At 46.5% G+C, this 9,615-nt stretch overlaps 1 protein-coding gene across 4 annotated transcripts; it reads left to right on the top strand.

The window, feature by feature from the left end:
- Positions 1 to 9,593, top strand: DEDD (death effector domain containing). Of its 4 annotated transcripts, XM_010833663.1 has the most exons (6): positions 1 to 11; positions 1,593 to 1,625; positions 7,191 to 7,579; positions 7,780 to 7,887; positions 8,181 to 8,327; positions 9,085 to 9,593. In XM_010833663.1, exons 3-6 carry the CDS (start codon positions 7,255 to 7,257, stop codon positions 9,459 to 9,461), a joined length of 957 nt encoding a protein of 318 aa, XP_010831965.1. In that variant the 5' UTR covers positions 1 to 11; positions 1,593 to 1,625; positions 7,191 to 7,254; the 3' UTR covers positions 9,462 to 9,593. The 4 variants fall into 4 exon arrangements, with proteins under 4 accessions (XP_010831965.1, XP_010831967.1, XP_010831968.1 ...); XM_010833665.1 differs by lacking the exon at positions 1,593 to 1,625; XM_010833666.1 differs by lacking the exon at positions 1 to 11 and having other exon boundaries at positions 74 to 1,625; positions 7,798 to 7,887.
- Positions 9,594 to 9,615: the final 22 nt, after the last annotated feature.

Here is a 9,615-nt window from a genome sequence, read left to right as displayed (position 1 = left end):
GACGCTGCGAGGTGGGGGAGGGGAGCGGCCGAGGGGGCGTGCGGGGGAGGTGGCAACTGTGCGGGAAGGCAGGGTCGAGGCGGAGGAGTGGGGCAGGGGAGGGGCGTAAACAAGGGCCGAGGCTGGGCCGGGCTGGGGGTGTTAGAGAGGCCGAGGTGGGGAGTGGGGCTGCGAGCCCGCCGGGCCAGGGGGGCAGGAGCGGGAGGGAGGGGCTGAGGGTGTGAAGGAGAAGGGGGCTTGTGGCAAGTGGTGGGGAGAAGAGCTGGACTCGCGTTAGGGCTGTAGTGGGGAGGTGAGAGGTGAAGATTGGGTTTGAGACGTCTGGGGGGAGGTTCTGAAGGTGTTAAATTGGAGGTGGGAGGGGGAAGGGCCTAGGGGAGAATTTGGGTGGAAAAGGAGAAAACGGAGGTTTGGGGACTGGAGAGCGTGTCGGTGTAACGAGGTAATGGAGAAAGTGAGAGACTAGGAGGAAAGTTTGGGAGGAAGGGGAATGGGATGGGAGATAGGACAGTGGAGCTGCACGAATGATAGAGGTTCAGGGGTTTCCCTTTCCCCTGTGGAAAGGAAGAGAGAGCAGAGTTAAGCAGCATCAGTTGCAGCCAATTCTAATTGCCAGGCCTTTTAGCTTTTCCTAGGGTGGGACGGGCAGAAGGGAATGGTCTTGTGGGTTTAGAGAACTGGGGTTGGATGAAGGTTCAGCTGGATTTCCCAAAGCACCCTTGTTTTTCCTGGTTACGAAAAGAAGGGGAAAGGCGGACCCTGGTATCGCTGTTGTGTGGAAGGAGTAAAGGGCTTTCCTAGTTTTAAGTAATTATCGATGTCGGAATGGGGAAACATGCATGCCGTGTTGGACCTCTGTATGCTGAAGTCAAGGCTCTGAAGTCTGAGAAAGGGATCAGAAAACGCAGGATGGCATCTGGGCAGCCGTGCTAATTAAATGAGCGCTTTAGTTTCCAGATTCTTTATTTTGCTGTTTAGTGCTGGGAGGGAGGGTCAGTACCCGTGTATAAAAAAATGTTCCCGGTGAAATGTGGGTGTTTGAGTGGATCCTGCCCCAGTGGGTTTTTCGTTCTCACTGTGTACTAGGTAAGGGAAAGAGTGAAGACAGAATTTGGAGGATAGTTGCGGTCTCTCAAGTGAAGTGATGAAAAGAAGGTGCCGCCTTTCGCTGTAACCACTTTCCTCCTGGTTCATCTAAAGATGAAGTCAGTGTTGATAGTATAACAAAGTAGGTGGGCCTCACAAGAGAGTGAGGAGTGAGGTGTCAGAGGATAATTGGTTTCCCCCCTACAAGTTGTTAAATTTGGGACTTTTTTGCGTAAACCACTGAGACTGGACATTCTCAGAGTTGGTATTGTTTAGTGAATTGGGTAATAGAAGGTTAGGAAAGCCTGGGGACTTTGTTGGAAGTGAGTTCTCCCATTTAGCTTAGAGTGTATCATTACAATTGAAATAGCTTTAGGCTTGTCTGTATATTTTTGCAGCTGAAATTGACTCTCTGGGCCTTTGAGGTGTCAAAGTAAAGCTTGAAAATTGACACTTTCCCCCCTTATTTGTTTTTGTTTTGCTGCTGGCTTTGAATCTTGTGCTAGGAAGAGACCTGGGAAATTAAGTTTCCTGCAGAGGTAAGTCTGGAACTTTTTGTTTGTTTTCAAACAATGAAAGGGAATGGAAATGACATATTGAGGGTTGAGTGCAGTAATGGAGTAGATGACAGGGAAAATGGGTTTTCACTCACCCAACCAAGTGCATAAGATTTGTTACAGTCGTTGTCTCTTTAGGTCGCTGGAAACTGATAGGAGGGAAAAGAGAACAGAAATTAGGTGTCTTAGGACCAGCCTCCAGCCCTGTTTTGTCACTGTCTAGTTGTCTTGGTCAGCTCTGAGAGAAACATTTGTAAACATGTGGAATTTTGTACTCTAGCACAGTGTCTCCCAAGGTTGCCTTGGAGGGTTGCTGAGACACCTGCTGCGGGCTGCTGCGGGCAGGCTTTTCTTCCAGCTTACTCTTTCTCCTAGTTGTTTTGGAAGTTTCATTTTGAAAACATACTTTGTAATTCTGACTTCCAGATATTTGGTTACATTTTCTGGGTCCTACCAGCAAGAAAGCTCTTTCTTTATGTAGTTTTAGTCATTTTTAAGGTTTTTCCATATCCTTTATATTTCAAGTTTTAAGACATCACCCTTTTTCAGATTTTCCCTCTCAAAAGGGCTTGTGAGAGAGTCAGACACCTCCAGTTCTGTTGGGATGAAACTACTGTTGTTTTCATTTTAAGACATCACTCTCTTTAATTTCTTCCACATGACTTCCAAGGGCTTCTGAGAAAATCAAATACCTCAAAAAATACAGATCTCATTCCTGGTTGGAATGAAACTAGACTTTGCTTGGGAGTAGAAACCTAACAGACAACAATTAATCGAGAGGAAGGCCTGTAGATACATAGAGACTGTTGGCCCTTGGCTGGCTTGTGCCTACCTAAAGAAAACAAACAATAAAAACTCCTACAGTGCCCGGAAATGCAGCAATTCATCAGAATAAAGGATTAGTCTCGGGAACCCCTCCGGGGTGATCTAGATGTTAGGCTCCCAGATAGACCCAAACCAGCCTGCAGGATCAGGACTCTTGTTTACTGGAGTGTTGTCTCTGCTGTCTGGCAGTATTTCAGGCACCAAGATTCTGAAGTTCTTCCTCATCTTCTGTTTGGAGGATGTACATTCTCCTCACTGCTCTGATACTTTTCATCTAGAATCTCTGTATAATTTCTGCGTAGTTCCCTCGATTCACTGCCACAGTAAGCTGAATATATTTTGGTTTAAGAGGAAGTTGGCCACGTTCTTTGAGTGCTGAAGTTAGATTCTTGGAACCCGCATGTGGATTGCTGAGTGAGTGAACTCGCCATCACAGATGATAATTAAGTGGGGAGGGCTGCCTATTAGCCTGCATGTCAGCCTCCTGACATTTCTCCCAAGGACAAGCATGGCCTTGGGAAACTTCTCCCTCTTGTACGTTTTGCTTTATTGCATAAGTGCTGTAAGTCTGCTCAGCAGCCTAACAAGGAAGGGTCTGCTCTTGATCTCATTTGGGGACTTTAAAGATGGTTGCAAGGTTTCAGTGCAGGGTCCTTTCTGTCTTGCAGAGGATGGCATTTCTCTAATCTTCACAGCAATTTAGATTGAATTAGGTCAGATTATACCTCTTGGGATGGGGTGGAAGGGAGTGTAGCCCTGTCCCTGCTGTTCACCTAAATGGCAGCAGCAGGTGATAGAGAAGCCAAAGCTGGAGCAGGATGAAACTCCTTAGTTAAGTTAAATGAGTCTTTGTCTGACTGGCTCTTCTTCTGGAATATTGTTTGCTGGGTTTTGGTTGGAGGGACCAGATGACTTCCTTCTCCAGATAGAAGATGGCAAGTGACAGTGCTGTCTCTTCTTTTGACCCTTCATCATGCTCCATCTAGAATAGGATTTCTCATCTTTAGCATTATTGATATTTTGGATCAGATAATTCTTTGTTGTAAGAGGCCATCCTGTGCTTTATAGGATGTCTGGCATTATCCATTGCATTTACTCATTGCATGCCAGCAGCGCCCTCCGTTACCACCCTCACTTCCCACTCCCCATTCATGACGATCTAAAAAGTCTCCAGACATTGCTGAATGTCCCCTGGTGGGCAAAATTGCCCTGATTGAGAACCACTGACCTAGAAGCTCTGATAAATCCTGTCACTTTGACCCAGCCTAGGATCTACGACTTAACAGTGGCTGTTTCCCCCTCAGATCTAGGGATGTAACCCTCAGAATTGAGGTCTATCGTAGAATTGCATCCATTGATATATAGTTAGGACCACAGGGCTTTCTTGTATTCTGCTTCATTTTCCAGTGACCAGGTATGTGGGGACAATTTCCTAGGGGTTTATAGTCAGGACACTTTGAACTAGGGAACTCTGGAGCAGCCTACTTTTCTGATTGGTTGAATGTGAAACCTGCCCATCTGTTTTTTTCTGGGATCCACAGAATAGACAGCTGGCCAAGGGGAACAGGTGGGATAGGAACAAGGCGAAGTTGTAGGGGCTCTAAGGAGGCTCAGTTTTCTCATGTGAGCCTTCTGCTATGAGCAAGAAGTTGTTTTCCTTCAGGCCCCTCTATTTGTAGCCAGTGACTGTAGCAGGGGAAACAAGAGAGGAAGAAACGAGGAAAACCAGTCAACAGTTGAGTAGCCATATTCCCAGTTGTTTCCCATGCTTTGGGTGGGATGTCTGGTTCTCATAACTAGATGTGGGCTGTGTTTCCTGTCCACATTCTGAACCCATGTCACAGGGCTAGGTGATTTCAGGTTGGACCTCCCGTTTTCTTAAGGGTGTGAGTCTCTCTGTGCATTTGTTTCAGGATTAAAAGAGAAGACCAGGTCCTACTTGCTCTTCAGTTTTCTGAGTCCACAGTTGCTTGACTCTTCTGAAGTAGTTTATCATTTTATTCTCCCTTTTAACATAGCCTCAGTTTCTTGGAGTATAAAATGGACAGAACAGCCTGTATTATTGTTGAGTAGGTTGCTATGGTAGTGGTAGTTTTACAGTATGGGGAACGCTAGAGAATATGCATGTTACCTGAGCTGCGTGTACTTTTAATGGGGTCCTCTTACTCTTGGACTTAAGTGAGTTTATTCTTAACTGGTATTGCTTGTGGAGATCTCTTGGAGGTTCAGTTCAGTTCAACAGCAGGTTGCTCCTAGTATATGCCAAGCCCTGTCCATTGCTCGGCACTATAGCTATAAAGATGAATATGACCTAGTCCCTCTACTTGAGTTGCTTAAGATATGATAGGCGTACAGGTAATTTTCGTACCCTCTGATAAATGGTTTACGGGAAATATATGTACAGTGTTCCATAGGAACTTGGAAGAGGCCTACTTAACCCCAGCATGGGCTGTAGAGAATGAATTTGAAGATGGCATCTGGACTGATTTTTTTTTTTTTTTTAGTATTTGTTTATTAGTATTTTTTTTTAGTATTTATTTATTTCATTTTTGGCTGCGTGGGGTATTAGCTGAGGCACACAGGATCGTCTTTTGTGGCACATGGGCTTAGTTGCCCTGTGGCATGTAGGATCTTAGTTCTCCATCAGGGATTGACCCTGTGTCCCCAGCTTTGGAAGTCAGATTCTTAACCATTGGACCACCAAGGAAGTCCCTGAACTGATTCTTAAAGGATGAGTAGGAATTAGCCATCTGAAAAAAGGTGTAATGGGGCATATGGAAAAGAAGGGAAGGGCCACTCAGGCAAAGAGAATAGTCTAAAGATAGTTATGGAGAAATGAGTTGTATGATATATGTGAACTATAGACTAATGATTAACGTTAGAGAAATAAAAAGTGACAAAGACCTGATCTTGGATGGTTTGGTGTGTTGGGTAAGGAATCTGGAGTATTCTTATTGGTAAGGAGAGGATTGTGCATGTGAATTCACTTCAGTCGTGTCTGACTCTTTGTAACCCTGTGGACTGTAGCCCGCCAGGCTCCTCTGTCCATGGGATTCTCCAGGCAAGAATACTGGAGTGGGCTGCCACGTCCTCCTCCAGGGGATCTTACTGATCCAGAGAGCAAACCCACATCTCTTATGTCTCCTGCGTTGGCAGGTGGGTTCTTTACCACTAGCACCACCTGGGAAACTCAAGGAGAGAATTGTGGAGAGGTGTTAAGATGAAAAGTGATGTGGTCAGTTGTGCATTTTAGATAATCTAGCTGGATGTAGGGGATGGATTTAGACAGGTTAAGATTGGTTGTAAGGAGAGCCCTTAAAGAGGCTTCTGCAGTAATCCAGGTGAGAGATTATTGGGACCTGAACCAGCATGATGGTAGTAGGGGGGTGGAAAGGTGAGGCAAATTTAGGAAATAGAAAGTAGTATCAACAGGAATTTATAATTGTTTGGGTGATTGGAGGTTGTGGTCAGAGGGTGTAGTAGTATTGGGTGGTACTTGGTAGGGTAGTAAATATGAGTGGCTAGAGATGAAAGCTGTTTGACTTGAGGATTGGTTTTTAGCTGGGTCACTGACATTACCCACAATGATGGAGGAAATGTGTGAATCAAATGCCAAAATGCATCATAAATGTAGGACTGTGCTTGGTCATTGACGGGGGATTGGTAAACGACAACCATGAGGAAAGGTTAGACAGTGGCATAGATCCAAATGGTGTGTGACCATCAGGAGAGTACAGGTGGCATAGGAGAATTCCACGAATGCTCAGTGTAGGAGCGTAGTGATGTTTGTTGATTTAAATCCATGAGTTTTGGTGGATATTTGATTAACTTTCTCAGCAGTTATTATTCTCCTGGACTTGATTTGATTGTAGGAGAAATGAGGATAGGTCTGTGAAGGGATGAGTCTGGTCTGCAGAGGCCAAGGATGATTGTCTCTTTGAAATCTCCTAACCAGTTAGAAAAGTTTTACGGTGATTTTATGTGCATATTCTCACTGGATTCTTAATAACTCTGAGGAGTAGTCTTTCCTCCTTGTTTTGTAGGTGGGGACACTGAGGCTTTCAAGCTAAGTGACTTACTTAAGGTCACGTAGCTACAGTTTATATGGGCAGAATTAAAACTAGTTCAGACTTTCAGTTTCCCTGCTGTCAGCCCCTAAGTTTATCTGATGCAGCTTCTGTGTTAGAATTTAGAGTGAATTTTCTACTTCTCTTCATTTTGCTTTCATTTAAGGGATGAATTGATCAGGGGCACTGTCAGGGAGAGCACACAGGACCAAAAACAGTATTTTGGAGGCCAGAGCAACAATCGCAACAATGTCTGCTGAATATGTAACACTAAACTTGCAAATTAGTGAGTCTTCCTTAGCAGATGTGACTATCTTTCTCTAGTAAGATCTGGACTTAGGGCACTATCTGCTAAATATAGAGAGCTCTGTGCTTTATTTTTTAATAAATATTTTACAGGCACTTCCCTGGCAGTCCAGTGGTTGAGGGTCCATGCTTCCAATGCAAGGGATGTGAGTTCGATCCCTGATCAAGGGACATAAGATCCTGCATGCTGCACAGTGAGCCAAAAAAATCAACAACTTTGTAAAAATTAGTAAATGCTCATTAAGCACTACACAGTGCCAGGCATTGTGTTAGGCTCTGAGAATATAGGATTGGCTAAGACTAGTTCCTAACATTGAGTGGTTCACAGGTTCTTTCCTTGTCCTTACAGTATAGTGGGGATTGCAGCTGCTGAGCAGGGATTCTGGAAAGCACTGTGTACCTGAGCCCCCAGCATGGCGGGCCTAAAGCGGAGGGCAAGCCAGGTGTGGCCCGAAGAGCACGGTGAGCAGGAGCACGGGCTGTACAGCCTGCACCGCATGTTTGACATCGTGGGCACCCACCTGACACACAGAGACGTGCGTGTTCTTTCCTTCCTCTTTGTTGACGTCATTGATGACCACGAGCGTGGCCTCATCCGAAATGGACGTGACTTCTTACTGGCGCTGGAGCGCCAGGGCCGCTGTGATGAGAGTAACTTCCGCCAGGTGCTGCAGCTGCTGCGCATCATCACTCGCCATGACCTGCTGCCCTACGTCACTCTCAAGCGGAGACGGGCTGGTGAGGGTGCACTTGGGGCTGGGACCCTGGGCTCAGGGGAGAGCTGTGGGCGGCCCAGAGTCAGCAGCGTAGGCGTCCAGGCAGAAGGAGGCATTGACTCCGGGGAGTCCTGAGAAGGACGTTTCGAGGTGCATTGGAGGATTGGACTAGGAGAAGGGAAGGGTGTATCTTCTCCTGAGTGAGTCCCTCTCCCCCTACAGTGTGCCCTGATCTTGTAGACAAATACCTGGAGGAGACATCAGTTCGCTATGTGACACCCAGAGCCCTCAGCGACCCAGAACCGAGGCCTCCCCACCCCCCTAAAACAGGTGAGATATTAACTCTCCCTAATTTCCATAATCAAGAAAGAGGATGCTGGACCCATCTTTTGCCAGCCTAAATGAAAGGACACTGTCCTCCCACATCTGCTCCTCCTTCAAAATCAGATGAGGTGTTAATGCTTCATCTAGGTCCTATAATGGTTCCCATATTGTGTCTGCCTTTCAAGTCCCATTATTGATACTGCTGTAGTGCTGAGTCTGAATGATCCCTCCACATTCCAAGTGAATTGTCTCTGTTTCTGCTTTTCCCCTGCTGTGTCTCCCTGTTTCCCTCTGGTCAGTGCCTCCCCACTATCCTGTGGTGTGCTGCCCTGCTTCGGGCCCTCAGATGTGTAGCAAGCGGCCAGCTCGAGGGAGAGCCACACTTGGGAGCCAGCGGAAACGCCGGAAGTCAGTGACACCAGATCCCAAGGAGAAGCAGACATGCGGTGAGAAAGTTCAAGGGTTCTAGAGGCGGAGTAGACTGGAGGGGAAATAGAACTGCTGAAATACTGGGCATGCTGAGTTGCTTATAGTCGTGTCCGACTCTTTGCAACACTGAACTGTAGCCCACCAAGCTCCTCTGTCCATGGGATTCTCCAGGCAAGAATCCTGGAGGGTTGCCATTTCCTTCTCCAGGGGATCTTCCCAATCCCTGTCTCTTCGTATCTCCTGCAGTGGCAGGTGGGTTCTTTCCCCCCAGCGCCACCTGGGAAGCCTCAGAACACTGGGCAGCTTAGGCTATTTAGAGCGAGGCTCACTTTGACTGCTGTTGCACAGTGAGGTTGAATGTTACAGTCTCTGGGTGGAGAACTCTGTCTTTGTGGCAGAGTACATGTCAACTCTTTCTAAGTAATAACTAGATGAAAAGGATGCTCTTAGGACATCCTTATTGTAATATGACTCAAGTCATGATAGAATATTAAAGTGAACTTCTGTTAATTAGGAAAATCTCTTAGAATCAAGGTGCTACTTGTGAGTGATGGAAATAATCTGACCTGGGCATGTCCCATGTAAGGGAACCTCTTGAATTGAGGCAAGGATTTCAGAGCTTCATAGAAAAGAACTAGTCCTGGGAAGAGGTAGAGAAGCTGTCAGGTGTTGTTCCCAACTGTGCTACTCTGCCGTTCTTTTCAACTTTTCAAAACTTGGGTGTAGACTCAGCTCTCACTGCAATCTCTTCTGTGTGTCTTCTTTTCCCCACAGACATCAGACTGCGGGTTCGGGCTGAATACTGCCAGCATGAGACTGCTCTGCAGGGCAACGTCTTTTCTAACAAGCAGGACCCACTTGAGCGCCAGTTTGAGCGCTTTAACCAGGCCAACACCATCCTCAAGTCCCGGGACCTGGGCTCCATCATCTGTGACATCAAGTTCTCTGAGCTCACCTACCTCGATGCATTCTGGCGCGACTACATCAATGGCTCGTTACTAGAGGCACTTAAAGGTGTCTTTATCACAGACTCCCTCAAGCAGGCTGTGGGCCACGAAGCCATTAAGCTGCTGGTGAATGTGGATGAGGAGGACTATGAGCTGGGCCGACAGAAACTCCTGAGGAACTTGATGCTGCAAGCATTGCCCTGACCTTTTTCCCCTTCTCACTTCTCTGGGGACTTCTCACCGCCCACCTCTGGAGCTTACATACTGTTCTGGGGTTTGTTCTCTACCCTTCCAACCAATCACACCCCTGCCTTTTTTTTTTTTTTTAAAAGAAAAGACAAAAGAAAAATGGAAGTGG

The sequence above is a fragment of the Bison bison genome, unplaced genomic scaffold (genome assembly GCF_000754665.1).
Source record: "Bison bison bison isolate TAMUID 2011002044 unplaced genomic scaffold, Bison_UMD1.0 scf7180017863823, whole genome shotgun sequence".
NCBI lineage: Eukaryota > Metazoa > Chordata > Mammalia > Artiodactyla > Bovidae > Bison > Bison bison.
Note: the sequence above shows the minus strand (reverse complement) of the source record. Positions and strands in the feature narration are given on the sequence as shown.

Excerpts from the sequence above, each read along its gene's own strand:
- DEDD (XM_010833665.1), top strand. The coding sequence starts at position 7,255 with ATGGCGGGCCTAAAGCGGAGGGCAAGCCAGGTGTGGCCCGAAGAGCAC. Across the intron at positions 7,580-7,779 it reads TCTCAAGCGGAGACGGGCTG|TGTGCCCTGATCTTGTAGAC; the intron begins GTGAGGGTGCAC and ends CTCCCCCTACAG. Across the intron at positions 8,328-9,084 it reads CAAGGAGAAGCAGACATGCG|ACATCAGACTGCGGGTTCGG; the intron begins GTGAGAAAGTTC and ends TTTTCCCCACAG.